The 17,705-nt window shown below is 61.2% G+C and overlaps 4 protein-coding genes across 4 annotated transcripts; 2 read left to right on the top strand and 2 right to left on the bottom strand.

Moving 5' to 3' along the window:
* Positions 1-579: 579 nt before the first annotated feature.
* Positions 580-1,539, top strand: RTA3 (RTA1 like domain protein; the record flags this gene model as incomplete). Its single annotated transcript, XM_047981522.1, has 2 exons — positions 580-880; positions 944-1,539. The coding sequence occupies 2 exons, from the start codon at positions 580-582 to the stop codon at positions 1,537-1,539; spliced, it is 897 nt and encodes a 298-aa protein (XP_047837482.1).
* Positions 1,540-2,171: 632 nt separating this feature from the next.
* JDV02_000684 (Aspartyl aminopeptidase) lies at positions 2,172-4,419 on the top strand. Its single transcript, XM_047981521.1, has 2 exons — positions 2,172-2,463; positions 2,594-4,419. Exons 1-2 carry the CDS (start codon positions 2,262-2,264, stop codon positions 4,018-4,020), a joined length of 1,629 nt encoding a protein of 542 aa, XP_047837481.1. The 5' UTR covers positions 2,172-2,261; the 3' UTR covers positions 4,021-4,419.
* On the bottom strand, positions 4,331-6,641 carry JDV02_000683 (uncharacterized protein). Its single transcript, XM_047981520.1, has 3 exons — positions 5,902-6,641; positions 5,587-5,763; positions 4,331-5,467 (listed from the first exon to the last, which is right to left on the bottom strand). Exons 1-3 carry the CDS (start codon positions 6,187-6,189, stop codon positions 4,943-4,945), a joined length of 990 nt encoding a protein of 329 aa, XP_047837480.1. The 5' UTR covers positions 6,190-6,641; the 3' UTR covers positions 4,331-4,942.
* An 823-nt stretch (positions 6,642-7,464) lies between these two features.
* On the bottom strand, positions 7,465-14,320 carry JDV02_000682 (uncharacterized protein). The gene is made up of 4 exons (XM_047981519.1): positions 12,988-14,320; positions 12,828-12,930; positions 9,908-12,733; positions 7,465-9,848 (listed from the first exon to the last, which is right to left on the bottom strand). The coding sequence occupies exons 1-4, from the start codon at positions 13,179-13,181 to the stop codon at positions 8,343-8,345; spliced, it is 4,629 nt and encodes a 1,542-aa protein (XP_047837479.1). The 5' UTR covers positions 13,182-14,320; the 3' UTR covers positions 7,465-8,342.
* Positions 14,321-17,705: the final 3,385 nt, after the last annotated feature.

The raw sequence follows: 17,705 nt of genomic DNA, 5'->3' as shown, positions 1-17,705 counted from the left end.
TAAGGCTGCGCCGTCAATCTCACCCCGTGGGTGGGCAGACGCAAGCCGCGCAACGTGGACGCGCGTGGCCGCCCCGCCCCGCCCCATCAGCTCCGCCTCTCCCCGGCAGGATTCCCGAGTGCGAGCCGCATCAGCGAGCGCGAGATGCGAAACATACTCTACCATGACGTCGAAATCTCACTCATCCCGCGCCCAAGAGGGCTGAGCCCGAGCGAGCTCGCAGTCAGGGCAGCCGTCGTGCTGCCTTGCTGCGGCCGTCGACAATGGCGCTTGGCATCCGTATTTGAGGAGAGGCTCATCCGCCTCCTTGAGTCCTTTGTGTTGAAGTCTCGATGGCATTGCGACGAACAAGACTCGAAAGATCCAAGCAAGCCGCATTCGCACCGAACACTCCACCCCGTCTTCGGCAGTCGGTCCTCCACACCACCCGCCTAACAGGCATTTATCCGCCGGCACTCGTCGCCAAGGGACGCTTCAATCAGCCCTACAAGCCGGGTCATCTTGTTACGACCGCTTACTCGGCTTGCATCAGATTGAGACACGCACGCACAGAGAGATCCGAGACCGACAGACAGAACCATGTCGCGGCAACTTCCCCCGGGCGTCAAGACCTTTGGTCCCGACGCCACCTGCAACCTCGACAACTGTCCCATAGAATGGAGCATCTACGGCTTCCGGCCGTCGCTGGCCGCTAACACATTCTTCTTGGTTCTCTTTTCCCTAATCGGAATCATCCACACGTACCTGGGCATCCGATGGAAAAGCTGGGGTTTCATGACGGGCATGATCCTGGGCTGCCTGAGCGAGGTAGTTGGGTATATTGGCCGCATCATGCTCTGGAACAACCCTTTCTCGTTTGTTGGCTTCATGGTGCAAATCGGTACGTACCTGCTGAGAGATACGTGGGAGATTTTCGACGCCAGCTGACTGACGTCGACGACAGTGTGCCTGACCATCGCGCCCGTCTTCTACACGGCGTCTATCTACGTGACGCTGTCCAAGACGATTGTGTACTTTGCGCCCGACCTATCGCGGTTCAAGCCGCAGCTATTCTATTGGATCTTCATCCCCTTTGACGTGGTATGCCTAATGCTGCAGGCGGCGGGCGGGGCCATGTCGACCAACTCGGATGGCGACAACCGGACGGGCGTGAACGTGTCCATGGCGGGTCTGGCGCTGCAGGTCGTCGTGCTGACGGCCTTTGTGGCGTGCTTTGCCGACTACATGATCCGTTATTGGCGCTCGGGCCGGTCGTCGGGCTTTGGATGGCGCCTCCGGGCCTTCTTCGTGGGCTTGTCGGGGTCGGTGCTGCTCATCCTGGCCCGTTGCGCCTACCGTGTAGCCGAGCTCCGGGACGGCTACGACGGCGAGCTCATCAAGGAAGAGGTGCCCTTCATTGTGCTCGAGGGTGTGCTGATTGCGCTGGCGGCGCTGGCGCTATGCCTCGGCCACCCTGGCCTCGTCTTCGACCAGGACACGCCGCGCAAGTCGTCGCACGACAGCGAAGAAAGCGGGGCGGAGACTGCGGAGCGCAAGTAGGAGGGGACAGACAGGCTGGCGACGGGACGGCGGCTCCTTTCCTTTTGTACGGCGATGGAAACGGAGGCGGGTATTACTATGACCCTGTGAGTCCGGCGACAGGCGGCGTCAGATGGATAGGGGCACTTATTTGGCTGGGGAAAAATACCCCATGATAAACGGACAGTCGATGCGAGAGCATGTACGAGGAGTTATAGACTATCGAAATTACAGCATGCGTTGCAAAGGGTTCTGGCGAGGTGACGAGCGTGGCCGTGATGCCGGCGATGCAGCCTTGACTGTCATTGTGATGTGGAAATGCACCTACCGCTCCCGGCACCCAATGCCCCCGGCTGCCGTCGGGTGTCCACAACGTGGGGAGTCTGCCCAGGGCGGGAGTCGGGACCACCTGCACCTGCCTGGGAGCGCACCTCACATATAAGGTACTGTACCCGACCCTCTGGCCAGACGGAGCGGGTCCGGATTTTTTGGTGGTGCGGGCAGGCGGCGGTCATCCGGTCTAGTGGGCCCCCCGCCCCCACCAGATGCAGTGGCAGCGAGAGCCCGCCGCCAATCATCACTGGTCCAGCGTCGAGCTCGACAGACATCCCCACCTCGCGGCAACGACATCCCTCCACCACGGACCGGGCGGGCCTCTTTTCCTTCCTCGACCCTCGAGCATCGCTGCTGCTGCTGCTACTGCTGCTCCTCTCACCTCCCCATCGCTGATTGTGTCCTCATTCATGCTCCTCCGAGCCTCGCATTCGTCCTCACACCTACTCCGCCTGTTCCCGAGACGCCTCTTCTTCTCCGAGCCCCAGGTGATCGTCATTTCGACGACAACCTCTGTCCAGCTATCCTCGTCCCTTTGCACCACATCGCTCGCCATGGCTCCCCCCAAGCCTGCTCTCGACTTTGTCGATTTCGTCAACGCCTCACCCACTCGTACGTATCAATCCAATCTGCTGCGTTGCCGGGGCGCTAGGTGCTACCGTGCTCTAATAAACTACGGACATCTTTGAGGAGGAGGAGCCTGAGCCTTTGACTAACGTCTCCGCGCCCCGTCTGTCTGCAGCCTACCACGCCACCAAGTCGGCCGCCGAGCGGTTTGAAAAGGCCGGCTTCACCCTCATCAAGGAACGCGACTCTTGGGCCTCGAAGCTCCAGCCCGGCGGCAAGTACTACCTGACCCGCAACGGCTCCTCCATCGTCGCCTTCGCCATCGGCCGCAAGTGGCGCCCGGGCAATCCCGTCGCCATCGTCGGCGCCCACACTGACTCGCCCTGCCTGCGCCTCAAGCCCGTCTCTAAAAAGTCAAATGTCGGCTATCTGCAGGTCGGCGTCGAGACGTACGGCGGCGGCATCTGGCACTCGTGGTTCGACCGCGACCTGAGCATCGCCGGCCGCGTCCTCGTCCGCGACGGGGACAACTTCGTCCAGAGGCTCGTCAAGGTCGACCGCCCGCTCCTGCGCATCCCCACTCTAGCCATTCACCTCCACCGTCAGTCCAACTTCGACCCCAACAAGGAGACGGAGCTGTTTCCCATTGCCGGCCTCGCGGCCGCCGAGCTGAACAAAAGCGCCGCCGCCGCCGGTGAGCCCGCAGAGGACGAGCAGGACCACGATGTGGAGGATTTCCGCCCGCTGGATCAAATGTCGGAGCGCCACCACCCGGCCGTGCTCGACGTGCTCGCCAGCGAGCTCAAGGTGGACGTGTCGGCCATTGCCGACTTCGAGCTCGTCCTCTACGACACGCAAAAGTCGTGCATCGGCGGCATCAGCGACGAGCTCATCTTCTCGCCGCGCCTCGATAATCTGGGCATGACGTACTGCTCCGTAATGGGCCTCATCTCATCGGTCCGCGACGGCGCCTCGCTCGACAACGACTCGACAATCCGCATGACGGTGTGCTTCGACCACGAGGAGATTGGCTCGCAGTCGGCTCAGGGCGCCCACTCCAACCTGCTGCCCTCGGTGATCCGCCGCCTGTCTGTCTTGCCCGGCAACCGCGATGCCTCGAGCGAGGGCAGCTATGAGGCCGTCCACCACGAGGGCGAGGAGTCGACGGCCTACGAGCAGACCCTGTCGCGGTCCTTCCTCATGTCGGCCGACATGGCGCACGCCGTGCACCCCAACTACGCCGGCAAGTACGAGTCGTCGCACCAGCCCGCCATGAACAAGGGCACTGTCATCAAGATCAACGCCAACCAGCGCTATGCCACCAACTCACCCGGCATCGTCCTCGTCCAGGAGTGCGCCCGCCTCGCCGGCGTGCCCCTGCAGCTTTTCGTCGTCCGCAACGACTCCCCCTGCGGCAGCACCATCGGCCCGGGCCTCGCCGCCAAGCTCGGCATGCGCACCCTTGACCTCGGCAACCCCCAGCTCAGCATGCACAGCATCCGCGAGACGGGCGGCGCCGCCGATGTCGAGCACGCCGTCAAGTTGTTTGACCAGTTCTTTGAGAGCTATGGCCGCCTCGAGCCTAAGATTTTGGTGGACTAGGCGATGATGGCAACAAATGGGATGCAATTCGAGCAACGAGATTATTTTCTCTCATATTTTGTCTCCCTTTTCTTGCCACGCGGGTGCATGGCAAGACGGCGGGAGGTGTAATGTTGGCGGTGTTGGGTGTGAGTTGTGTGTGTGTCGGATCTGCTGTGAAATGTGCCACGGCCAGCCAGTTGTACCCTTAATAAGTGAAGGAACCACGTAGGCTGTGACAGCATCTTTTGCCATGCTTACGACAGCTGGCTATGAGAAAACGGCATGAGGCGCCTTCATGCGCGCCAGAAAATGCTTCATTACAAAAGATGAATCAATCAATGTTATTTCTTTTTCAAAGCCAGGAAACATTGTCCAGCAACGCCGTTTGGTAACCCCATCCCATCACATTCACTCGTCAGATTTCCGACCCTCGCTCGTCTGTCCGTCCGTCCGTCCATCTATGGAAGAAAAAGAGAACATGGCCACCAGCATAATGTGTGCCCTCCTCCCAACTCATTTCCAAACCCCTTCAACTCACACACCATGCGTCTTTCAAACGAGTCCGTTGCAGAGACACAAAAACAGCCCATCGACATGCGACTCGGCATAAATAGACAGCGAGAGAGAAACACCAGAAACAAGAGAGTCCCCACATAAAAGTACACATTGCGTCTCTGCCTGCCCCGCCCGAGTCAGGGGATGGGATGGGATGGGGCAAGAGGGTAGGTGAGGCGAGAGCGGGGGGGTATGGAGCGTCGTGGCTTTCCTCAAGCACTCAACACTAAATAAAACGTAAAATCACATAAATAGGCTGCCAACGGCAACGAGCCAGCCAGACCACCCTCCCACTCCGGGGAGACGGGCGCGGCCGTTCCACCAGAGGGGACGAGGCGGGCGGGCAACGGCAGAGGCAAATGGAGGGGAGGGAGGGGATCGCTGACTAGCTCATGCTCGCCATCGCGAGGCTGAGCAGGCCGGTTGCGGCGTTGCCTCCGACGTCGTTCCTCGTGCCCTCTCCCTCAACACCGGCCTCATCCTTGTCCTTGTTCTCTGCCCCTCGCTCCCCGTCGCCGCCGCCTTCTTGTTGTTCTTGTTCGGCGTCACGTTGGCTCTGCCGCGGCGGCGTGGCGGCTATCGTCATGGAGGCGTCGAATTCGGAGTTGGTCGACGCGGACACGTGCGTAGCCGCAGACTGTTGAGATTGCGGCAAGGTCTGAGACTGCGACTCATCGTCGTCATCGTCGCCCTCCTCGACATCACACTCCCGATTGAAGTTATTGTTATTATTGTTCTCGGCAGCGGGGGAGGCCGTTGTCGACGGCGGCGCAGGGCTCTGGACGCGGACGGTACGGCGGCCCGCGGCCGGGAGGGGCAGGCGACGCAGGTTGGCCAGCGGGACGGCAACCTGACCGGTGCGGACCTTGTATGACGCGAGCCCGAGGCGTAGACGGAGGATTTCTGCTTTCTGCCGGAGGCGGGTTAGCGGGTCGGCGTTTCTTCTACCGGCGACAAAGCCGTCGACGCTTCTCTGTCTGCATGGCCCCCCGGAGGAGGCCGGTCGGTCGGTCGGGATGGACGACATACCTCTCTCGCCTGCTCTCGCGTCAGGCTTGGCCGCGGGCGGACGAAAGCAGTGACCACGGCGTGGTCCGGTTCCGTAGAGGCAGTGGCCCACGACGAGTCGCCCTCACCGGCCGAGGTGTCGAAGACGGAGACGGAGTCGGGGCTCTGGGAGCGAGACGGTCGGTGCTGTTGTGCGTCCTGGTGGCACGGCCGCGTTCCGAGGTCAGCCTCACCCACTCGTTGATTCGTTGCAAGGGGGGAGAAACGGTCTCATCGTCTGTGGTATAGACAGCGACGGCGAGAGACCCCAATTGAGGGTTTTATTTCTTAACGCACCTCGTCACGCTCCTCGAGGCACGGCTTCTTGGCCGGCGGCGGACCGGCATCCTCGCCGGCGGTCCTCTTGGCGGCGCCGACGGCCAGCGCGGCGGACGCGGACCACGATGCGGCGGGGGAAACGGGTGGGCTCTTTCCGCTCTTAAGGGACACGGAGGCTGCGATGCCGTCCTTGGCCGAGAACGGCTTGGGGGACGCAGGCATCGCGTTCGCGTCCAGCGGGGCCAAGGCGGCGCGTCTCTTGGTGGGCGACGCGGTGCCGGCAGCGGCGTGCGACGAAGAGGCCATTGCCGCCCAAGGATGAAAGACCTTGTTTTCTTCTTCTTCTTCTTCTTCTTTGCACGCGAGAGGGGAGGAAGAGGAGTGAACGCCTGGGGCCACAGGCAGGGAGAGAGGTCGGGCCCGAGATTCGAATGCGTGTTGCTGCTGCTGCTGTTGTTGTGAGGGTCCGTGTCGCGCGCGCCGACGATGATGGGGTTGGCGAGGATGCAGTGGTGGTGCGGGCACGTCGAATAGACAGAGAGGCGTCGGTCTGGCCTGGAACCCGAATAAGTGAGGTTGTAAGAATAGGATAGATGAAAATTGAAGAAGTAAAATGAAGACGAGATGTCAGAGACGGAACGGGGAAGACGAGGATTGGAGAGAGAGTGTGTGTGTGGGAAGCTGAGCGTGTGATACGGCGGTGGTACTAGTTAGTGCTACGTACCACTGCTGCTAAGGGTAGTCGATACACCCTAACGTTGTGGCAGTGGTGGTGACAACAGAAGGTGACGCGACGTCGACAGCAGTCAAGCCAGCCGTAACGTCAGTACGTTCCTTGCCTATAATTCACTGATTGATGAGACTCCCGCTCCCCCCCCCTCCCCACAATGCAGACGGGGCCAGAACACGCGGCGCGCAGACCCTCCTGTCTCTTCACGCACCAGGCGCGCCCCCCCCCCCCCCAAAAAAAGGTCAGGTAGGTACCTGCTAGTACTGCTGCAGCAGCAAGTATACCTGTATTGACAAATTGCCCGTTTGGGCAAGGTCCAAGGCGCGCCGCCGCGTCTCCACAGCGCTCCATCCCGCGCAGCGCACCATCACCACTACAGTCGTAGCAGTGCCGCCTCACCACCACCAACAGCCCAGCCCAGCCCAGCCTAGCGCAGCACGCAGAGCAGCGTTCGCGAGACCCGGGAACTGAAGCCGCCTCGCCTCCAGCGGGAAGCCCCCGGTTCAAAACATTTACGGATATGCCCAAGGTACCTATCCGACCTTACACAAGGCACTTAGGTACTAACGTTGCTACTAGGATACGTGTAGTAGGTAGGTTAGTGTGAGGCACGGACGAGCCCGCGCCGCGGCTGCTACTATCAGTCGAGGCGCGGTGGGAAGAGCGGGCTGGATGGCCTGCTCCAGTGGGGGGTTCCATCCCCGCCCGGCTGGGCATGCAGGAACGCGCCTGCACCCACCCACCACCAGCCACGCCCAACAGGCGCGACCATTGGATTCATCGCCTGCCTCGGACAGCAACCCATAACCATTATCATCATGTGGGCGGAGGCACCCTCGCCGTCAGCCCACGTACCTACATACTACATCTACAACACATGCACGCCCGGGCAGGCATATGCGCCCTTAAGACACACGCAGCCGCAAGTCAAATACACAAAAGGCTCCGTCAGCAGTTTTGCCTTCATGTCTTATGGCTGGCATGCCACCGCCACGCATGCCGCATCCGAATCTAACAGACCAAACAAAAACCAGACTGGAACCGTCATCATCACCAGAACCCTCAATAAAACATGGAAGTTCCTTCATCTCCCCAAATGGGTACATCATCTGCATGTCGCTGGCCTGGTGCCGTCGCGCCAACCTCATGGTACAAACACTGCCTGCCCGCTCTCCCACCTTGCCTGCCTCCTTCGCCTTGCCTCCGGGACGACTGGCCCGCTCCGCCTACATATTATCAACGCCTGATGAGCCGCCTCCCCTGTATTCCCCCCTTTTCCAGAGTTTCCCGTCCTGGCCTCATGACTTTTATGCGCCCCCTCGCCCTCGCCCTTCCTCCACGCAGCCCTTGTGCCATCCTGCGCCCGCATGCATCGTAGCGTGAAAACGTGGGTATATATCCTGGAGGCCCCTCGAGGCAAACAAGAATCAACGGCAAAGAAATCCATCGGATACGCAGCAACCACCATCGCATCACGCGTGACACCAACGCTTCCATGTAACAATTGACCTCACTCGTCTCTGGCCTCTTCAAAGCCCGCAATCCACGGACCGAGGCGGAAAGAGAATCCCCAACCAATCTAGGAAAAAACAGCAAAAAGTCATTGCGTCAAAAATAGAAGCGGGCGAAAGAAGAAGAGGGAGAGAACAAAGAAAAAATATGAAGGAAAACAGAGCCGTGGTGTTCGTAGTGTCCGTGCTGGCCGTTGCGCCCGTTGCGCCCGTCGTGACTACGTCGCCATGCTGTAAAACCGGGTATCCAGCTCAAAAGGTTGCGAAAAGTCAATCTTCATGTCCCCCCAGTCCGGCGCCGGCCCCATTGGCGGTTCCAATAGGAGCAACGGGTCCATCGTCTCTCCGTCGGGCCCCTTCAGCACCGTCTCTCCATTCAACGTCGCGCTGTCGAGATTCAGCAGCAGGTCCGAGTCCACGTTCTCGTACGTATGCCAGTAGACATCAATGTCGAGTGCCGCGCTCTCCGATATGTCACTGTTGGGCTCGCTGGCACCGCTGTCCTTGCTCGACTCGGGAGTGTCCTTGGGCGTCTGGGACCGGTACATGTTGGCTTCGCTGACCAGGTTGGGCAGCCCGATACCCTTTTCCCAGCCCAAGTTGGCAAAGAACGCCTGCGGGTCGATGGTGCAACCCGCCCAGGGATCTGAGCGCCCAGCCGCCGTCGCCGTGTCCGCCTTGCCGTCGCCTTGCTTCTGCCCTGCGGCATCCGCCTTGCCCGGCTTCTTGACCTCCTGAGACTTCCCGGCGCCGCTCGCCGACCTCTTCATGCCGGCGTCCTGGGATGCTGGCGTTCCGCCCACGTTGACCGGTGTCTGGCCCTGCTTCGAAGTCGACACACTCATCGCCGCCGACGTCTCCGCCGCCTTCTTCGGGGAGCCGTCGGGGTCCAGGCCAAGCGCCAGCGCAAGGTGCTCCGTGCAGAACTTGAGCGGGTCTTCATGCGGCTTCACGTGCTCCTCCTGGACGTGCTGCTGGAGCGCCTGGTCCGTCGCAAACGTGAGCGTAGAGTTGGCGCACTCGGCATCCTTGCACGTGAACACGGGTTTTGGCGGCTCAGCTCGGCGCATCTCGGGAGACGCGTTCTTGTTCAGCTTGGGCGAGGGTGTCGCGCCCTGCGATGTTTGGCCCACAGCCTGTTGCCCAGACAGCTTGGGCTTCTTCCGTGCAGGCGGGAGCTGCAGGTTCATGTCCTTGGGCTTGCCGATGTAGCTTGGGTTCCCGTGCGGCGAGGCGGCCCCAAACGAGAAGGGCGGTTGCGTCGCTATTGGGGCGGGCGGCACCTGATTCGCCTTGGCGGATCCCTTCTGCTGGTTCACCTTGTTCAGTGCCTGCGAGTTCTTCTCCAGGTTGGCTGCGCTCAACGGGGCCGGCTGTGCCTGGGGCGTTCCCTGCTGAGACTGTTGCGGTGCCGCCGCCGTCGCCGCCGCCGCCGGCTGCTGCTGCTGCTGCTGCTGCTGCTGCTGCTGCTGCTGCTGCTGCTGCTGCTGCTGCTGCTGCTGCTGCTGCTGCTGCTGCTGCTGCGGGGTTGGCGTGGCGGCAGGCGCAGGTCCCTGCCCGGAAGCTTTCATGTGTCCGCTTCTCATCATGCTCGCTGCGAGGTCCTTGGCCATGCTTTCCAACATGGACCGAGCCTGGTCCACTTCGGACGATCGGATGGTGAACTTGTCCTTGAGCACCTGCATGTGATCGCCGTCGGAGAATTGGCTCATGATACGAAGTCGCTGAAACGAAGTTTTAGCTACGCAAGTCCAATCTGCTGGGGGAAGAGGGGGCTACTCACCGTTCTGAAGAACATCTTGGCGCGCACATCATCTCGCGTAATTGAATACCACTTGGTGAGTCCGCGACCGACCTTGGTCATGTCACCCGCGATTCGTTGCAGCTTGGCGGCAGTTTCGCTGCGCTCCTGCGGGCTCATGGCGATCTCGGAAGCTGGCTGTTCCCTAAAAGCACGCATCTCCTCTGCACTGAATTGCCTTAGACGGTTGACACCTTCCGGGGCAGCCTGCTGCTGAATCAAGGCCGCGGCCTGCTGGCCCTGTCCAGCCAGCTGCATCTTCCTATACTGCTCGTATTTGGCCCGCTGCGCCGGTGGCATGGCGGCTACCTGTTGTGCCGTTAATGCCGGGCCCTTGGAGCCCTGCTGCTGCTGGTTGGGTTGAGACGGCGGCCGCGGAAGCCCGGAAGCGGCAGAGTTCGATGGCTCCACGTTGTCCGCAGCGTCGTCGGTGCTCGGTCGCTTCAGGTTGTTCTTGGCCGGCGCGGGCCGGTTGTTGCGTGCCTGCTCAGTGGCCTGCCCTTGCTGCTGCCTCTGAGCGCCTGCCTGCGTCATTGCGGCTGTCTGCCTCATGGCACCATTCGGTCCGGCCTGGTTTTGCGGTTGTGGCGTGCGGTTTTGCTGCTGCGCCGACTGTGTTGGTTGCATCGGGACCGGCGCCGGGGGGGCACCAGGCATCTGGCCTGGCGTAGTCTGCTGGCCTTGAGCCTGTGCCTGTGCTTGCGCCTGGGCTTGAGCCTGGGCCTGTGCCTGTGCTTGTTGAGCCCTCAACTGCTGCTGTGACTGTTGTGACTGTGCCCAAGACGTTCGCTTCATGTGCAACAGCATGGCACGCAGCTGCTCGTCAGGCAGGTTGGACAGGTTAGGCCTCTGCGCCCGAATCTGCATAAGCTCCTGCGGCGTCACTTGAAGCACTTGTGGCGGAATACTGTTCATCGGACGTTGCATAGCCATTTGCTGCTGATGTTGTTGTTGTTGTTGTTGTTGTTGTTGCTGCTGCTGCTGCTGTTGTTGTTGTTGCTGTTGCTGTTGCTGTTGTTGCTGCTGATTCGGCATTTGACCAGGCATCGCGCCCGCCATCGGGTTCATACCGGGGGTCTGCCCGGCTTGCTGCATCGAGGCCCGTCTCTGCATGAGAATCTGGAACTGTTTCTGCTGTAGAGCACTGAGCTGGCCCTTGACATTTTGCGGCAGCGTGTTATTTTGGCTGAGCCAAATCTTCAGATCCCTCCACTTCTTGACTTCGATAGGCAGCTGGGCAATCTGGGCGTGGACTTGCGCCGGAAGCTCCATCTGATCCATCATCATCTGTGCCTGCGTGTTCTGCATGGGCATCCGGGGCATCTGCATCTGCTGCTGTTGTAGGCTCGCGTTGCCTGGCCCGTTTGGCAGCTGCTGCTGCATAACTTGTGGGCCTTGGGCGCCGACCATGCCCATGTTCATGTTCATCTGACCGCCGAACTGGTTCGGTGGGCGGTTCTGGGGGTTCATCTGACCGGCGTTCATCGCCATCTGTTCCTGCCGCGTGCTCTGCCACCGTCGCATGACGTCGTTAAGCTTGTCGGGAGCGAGTCCATGGAGAGCTGATCTCTGGTCGGGCGTCATGCTGGCGAGCATGTTCTGGAAGGCCTGGCTGTTCGGTCGCTGTATTCCCTGGTTGAACCGCTGATCGCCAAACTGCATCCCGCCTTGGCCCATGCCCTGGCCCATGCCGCTGTTGACGCCTCCCGGCGGGCGCGATACGGGCGTGTTAAGAGTGTTCATGGCGGGGCTCTGTGAAGGACCAACTCCACCCATCATGCCGTTCTGGCCTTGCATCTGCTTCAACTGAAGCTGGGCCTGGGACTGCTGGGCCTGGTTCATCTTCATTTGCTGAAGATTCGCGCCCTGCTGTTGCTGTTGCATGTGCTGTTGCTGTTGTGGGGGAGCCTGTCGCGGAGTCTGGTTCGGCCCGGGCTGACCAGCCAGGGCCTGGTTTGCCGGCTGCGGCGTCGGGTTTCGAGGGCCGGCTCCGCTGGCAGGGACCACCATTTGCCCGGCTTGCTGTGCCATTAGACCAGTCATCTGCTGGTCCTTGATGCTGTCCATGCCGGGAGGGAACTGCGAGAAGTCCGAGGACTGGCCCACGCCTGCGTTCAGCATGCCCTGGCGCTGCTGCTGGAGGGACTGTTGGCTGCGCTGCTGCTGCATAATGGCGGCTTGGTTGGCATTCTGACCCGGGGGTCCGCCCTGCTGCTGCAGGCGGTTCATATTGTTCTTGAGCATGTGGAACGCCTGTGTCTGGAAAAACCACAACAGCGGATCCTTGCCCTGAGATTGAAGGTCGGCCAGCTGCTGTGGTGCCAGCCTCTGCTGCAGCTGCATCCGCGTGTTCGCTTTTTGCGGCTCTGGAGTCTGGGACATGAGCTTCGCCGCAAGATCCATGACCTTGGCCTTGTCGGCTTGAGCAAGCCGAGACATTTCCGCCGCGATAACCTGAGGTTGTGGTCGATTCGGCGGCATACCCATGCCCTGCTGGTTCGGCATGCCCCCACGGCCCGCTTGCATACCCATTGCCATCCCCATCTGCTGTTGTTGAGCTTGTTGTTGCTGGACCTGCTGAGGTATTTGAGACGCTTGCATTTGGTGCTGGAGGTGCTGAAAGCCTTGCTGGGGGTTCTGGCCCATGCCCCGACCCATTTGCGCCTGCATGTTCATCATAGCCTGGGCCTGGGCGGCTTGTGCAGCTTGTGCCTGGGCGTTGAGAGAGTTTTGGAGATTCGGCTCGTTTTCCTGGCGTTTCTTGAAGAACTCCATGATCTTGCCATTCATGTTTGAGTCGTACATCTCCTGCAGGAAAAAAACAGACATAAGGTTAGACGGCACGCCACAAGCGCAGCGACGAAGTAGGGCAGCAGGGAAAAGGAAGTAGCAGCATTCATACCTTGCTTGTTGCGGACTTGAAAGTGTCCTCCTCAAACTTGCAGGCCATAATGGCAGCCTGCTGGGGGTCGCCGTTGTTGACGGCCAGCGTGATGTTGGAAATGCTTCAGACAGTTAGCCAGAAAGCCCCGAGCAGCCGCTTGTTCTGGAAGAATACGCACAGCTCCATGGTCTTGCCCATGCGATCGCTAAGGTTGATATTTGCGTGCCATGCCATACCACCATGTCCTTGTGAGCGGGAGAGAATCTGTTGATAGACGTATTGCTGGAGTTGATGCGTAGTTGTAGGCTTCCGCATTTGCTGCGGCATGCCCATCTGGCCAACGCCAGCCATGTGCTGCATGTTGGCGGCCATGGCCGCGCTGGTCCGAAACGGACGTTATGCCCGGCGAGTGGCTTTTGCGGCGGCCTATGCGTCGAAGAAACTGTCGTGGTTGATTAGAGGCGCAGTGTGCCGTGCACAAAGACGGCGCAGTAGTGCCGCTCGGGTCAGACGAACAAGCCAGAGGCTCGGACGTGGAAAACGGAAGCGACGATGGGAGACGGGGAAAGCGTAAGCGTTGTGAACAGCCGGCACGTTTTCACGGGCGGCGAGAAGATCAGCCGAATAGCCTAGAGTCGCGACGTATCGTCCATGAAAGCCGTTGTCTTTGCCTCTGCTCCCTGATCCAACCCTATGCAAGAGGCCTGCCTTGAGCTGCGAGCGACCTGGGGTGGCGTGCACTTCGGCACAGGCTGGGGGAGCTGGGCGGCAGTCGGGCAGGACGACGCGAGATCAGTGCCGTGTTGGCGTGACAGGCGTAGAGCAACAGCCGGGAACAGTTGAGGCCAGTGGACGATGGTTTCGTTGCAGGAACGTCGCGGAGGGTGCGGCGGCGGTGCCCGATGAGCCAATGTGAAACGATCTATTGTGCGAGGGTATTCAGTCGCTCAGCGTCCCATTCATTGTCGCCTCAGCCGCCAAGATGAGGAGGATTGGAGTCCGCACCTGGTAATCGACAGCATCCGGCACGCAGCAGAAATCGAAGTGCAGCGGGCTTGCGCAGCAGAAGGCGCCGGCGGGCGGGCGGGCGGGCGGGACGGCGTCGGTCGTGATGTCTTGTTGTGGTGGCCGAGCCTGTGATGGTCTCCCGTTGGGTTGCGGAATGGCTCGAGCCGGGGGAGCGCCTGGGCGGTGGGCAGGTCGCCAACGAGAGGGCGCTAGAATGGGGGGGGCCGGGTTCGAGGAAACGGTGACGGCGATGTGAAACGAAAGTGTCGTCGAGTGCGTGCACGTCGGGCGGAGAGAAGCGGTGCCGGCTGGTAGGGGACGGGAGAGAGGGAAAGCGAGATGAGGCGGCAGAAGGCGACTCGCTCGGCTGGCGGGTGGTGGTGGTTGTGAGGGAAAGACGATGGTAGCAGAGAGAGAGGTGCGGGCGCGCCTAAGACAAGGCGAGGAAGAGAGTGGAGTGGGCGGGAGGAAGAATGGATGGGAGAGCGAGAGCAGAGGTGAGGGACCCGGGCGGTGGAGCGGGACGGTGGCCGGGGGGGTGGTGTGGTGGGTGGTGGGTGGTGGTGGTGGTGGTGGTCAAGGCAAGCCAGGGCCCAGTGGAGCCCCGGGACCAGGTGTCGCTGGAGTGAGGGTGAGTGGTGGGCGGATGGGGATGGTGGTGGTGCCGCTGCGCTCGACTGGGTCGGGTGGTGGTTGATGGGTGGCAGTGGAGGCATCTACCAAGATATGAGGTGGTGGCCCTGCGAGCAGTGGGCGTGTGGAGTCCATGGGAGTTGCTGACGGCGGTGATGGCAAGGTAGGTAGACAGATGCCCGTGCTTGGGTAGATGATGGGTCTGCTGCCGCTGGTGATGCCGCTAGCGGTGCCGTTCCTACGGGTGGGTGCCCGCAGGGTCGGCTTGTGAGGTGCCCGTCGTCTAGTACGGGAGGCGCTGCCGCTGGGGCTGGGCCACGCTCGGTCGAGCAGGGCCAGGCAGGGCACGGCAGGGCACGGCACCTACGAGTATAAGGCCAAGGCCAAGCCTAGCAAGGTACCACCTACCCTCGGGCATCCTCACCCGTGGTAGTGGGCTGAGCTGGGCTGGGCTTGGCTGGTGGGTGACCCCCGAACAAGACCTGCTCCATCCAAATTCTTCTGCCGCTGCCGCTGCCCTGGCCCATCTAGTAGTCCTTAGGTGGTACTACTCTTAAGGTACTACTAAAACAATCTAGACATGGAATTGACACCACGGTTCGCCCAACGCCCACTGCAGATTGAGTGAATGGTGATGATGATGAGGATGCTGCCTTGCCAGAACCCAACCTCCAGAGCAGCTGAGCCGCAACAACATTGAAGTCGGCCGTGGCCCTAACTACGACTGCCGCCAGGTTTGAGAACCTCAGCCGGGCCGGTGCTGTCTACCTACCGCTACCTTAGTACGCTCAAAGTACAACTTTAGTGCCCCTCGGTAGTACCGAACGATGGAGCCAGCCCAACTGGGGGAAAGACGAGATGGGCTGCGGTAGGTCCCTCGCCCACCTCCCATCTCTGCGCAAGGCCGCAGGCACCTGGGCAGCCATGGTCGCTCGCCTTATCAAGGGAGCCATCAAGCATCCTCAGCAACGACGACAACAACAACGCCTCTTCTCCGAACATGGACCCGGGCCGACAAGCAAGACCAGTCCCGCCCGGCTGCCAGCCTGTCGAGCCTTGCCACCAAGGTATATCCTTCGTCCATACCCTACCTTGACACACCACAAGGCTCCATCAAGGGTGCCCGTGTACGAGTAAGTGTGGACAAGCTCGACACATGCCGGGCGTGGTGTGTGAATGCTTGCACCTTTACCCCTGCTGCTCTGCCTTGGGTCTTTTTTCTTCCCTTGCTTGTTGCTCTCGTCTACATGCCCATGTACCTGCTGCAAGTACGTACATACGTTCAAGTGCTAGGTAGGTATCCGAGCTCCAAACCCGACCCTACGTCGAGCAACTTCCTGACATACCGGAGCCTCTCCTCCTCTCCCTCAGTATGCGCTGGCAAGAAGGACTCCAGGCAAGGGCAAGGTAGGTACCGGTCGAGCAGCGGTCTAGTTGGACGCCGTGGTTGGGTACGGGCAGTAAGGTTCTGCCCGCCAGGTGCGAGGGCAGGCCGCCCCGTGATTGGGGTGCGTAGGAGGGCTGGATGGGATGTGTGGGTGGGTGGATGGATGGATGGGAAACAAACGTGAGGTGAGGAGGGGAGGGGGGGAGAGTCGGAGCATGTATGAGCCCGGGTGTGGGGGGGGGGGTTGGCGCAACAGGCGCCGCGTCCAGAGCCTGATCGCATCCAGCCAGCTCCCGGTCCGTCTGGCGGTTCAAGGTCAGGTTGGCTGAAACGCAAACCGTGCCCACGCAGGCATTTATTATTTCACCACGGCCAGGAACTCGCTGTTGATGAACAAACGAAGAAAGGGACATGGGCTCAGGAAATGCCTCTACCCAAGCCAAGCCAAGCCTGTGTTGCGTCGACCGTGGCGCGAGGACGTGTGCTGGAGCAAGCTGCTGCGTGGAAGTATTGATTGTTTGACGCTCTGATCTCCTTTTCGCTGCGTGCTGGCAGTGCTGATGCCGGCGATGCGAGTGAGCGAGCGTGCGGTGCCTGATAGGGCGGGCACGGGCATGCCGCCGAGGGCCTCTTCTCTCCAAACAGGCCGCCATCCCCACCACCACCACCACCACCATCCTGGACTTTTGTTGGAATTCGCAGAAACAGAGGTGAGGTGAAAGAAGCTCGTCAATCTGCTCACAGGGCCTACTTGACTGCATGTGCTTGCTCAGCAGCATCCCGCGAGTAAGGCGCTTCGTGCCGCACAGCAGCGAGGTCCCCAAAGGCACGGTACGCGGGCCCCGACTGGTACACTGGCGCTCCCCCTTGGCCCGTCGCGATGGCCCCAGAGAACCTGAAAAAGGGGGGTGAGCCTAGCGAGGGAGAGCGGCAGCGCCAGGAGCGGGCGGTGGCAATATGTCATTGACGATTGCCCACGGCGCTTCTTCGCAGCCTCAGCTCTGCAGGCAGGCAGGCAGGCAGGCAGGCAGGCAGGCAGGCAGGCAGGCAAAGAGCACAAGCGGGCGCCGGTTCACTTGCCTCCGCATCACTATCTCCGCCTTCGTGGAGCTGGAGCGCCGGTCGGTGACCCAGGCTGACCATAAGGAGTTGGCGCCGACGGATGAGCACCGAAACCGAATGTTCATTTGGGAAACCAACCACAAAGTATGTCGATAGGTAGGCTCTGTTACCACGAGGGCAGGGTCCCGTGTGCGCGCGCTTCGTGTCCCACAGAAGGCAGCGGCCGCCTCAAAATGGACCGCCTCGCCTCCAGTACCGTGCCGTGCACGCCGCCATCCGGCTGGCTTGCTGGCTGGCTGGTTCCGCGTGCGCTGAGCTTCCTTCTGGTGCTTCTTCGAGTGGCTGCTTCTCCCGTGGGCTTCTGTGTGCAGCAATACGGCCTCTGGTGCCTTGGTCCCTCGTCAGGCACCGCCGTGGCAGAGGCTCCCGTTGGGGTTCCATGCAACGCCCGGGCTCATGGCTGCGGCCTCGCAACTAGGACGTGGTGCTGCTGCCCTTCTGCTTCTGGTGGTGTGGATGGCGCGGTGCGGTGTGGTGTGGATGGATGCTGTGGCTGCGTTGCGTGGGCGGGGCGGGGCCTTGTCGTGGATCCGGTTTGCGTTTTTGGTCCTCCCACACCACCTGGTCCCCCGCTCGTCATGCGTTAACAGCAGCACGCGCAGCGCCACCAGTGACACGATAGTAGCGGACCCCTGCGGTACAACGGCAGTCGAGCAACTCTGTGACAGGGGTTTGGCTTCCACCTCAGCCTGCCACCCCCCCTGGGCGGGTGCCTCGCCCCCGTGATGCAGCCGGGCCATCCAGCC

The sequence above is a fragment of the Purpureocillium takamizusanense genome, chromosome 1 (assembly GCF_022605165.1).
Source record: "Purpureocillium takamizusanense chromosome 1, complete sequence".
NCBI lineage: Eukaryota > Fungi > Ascomycota > Sordariomycetes > Hypocreales > Ophiocordycipitaceae > Purpureocillium > Purpureocillium takamizusanense.
This window is presented reverse-complemented; position numbering and strand designations above follow the sequence as displayed.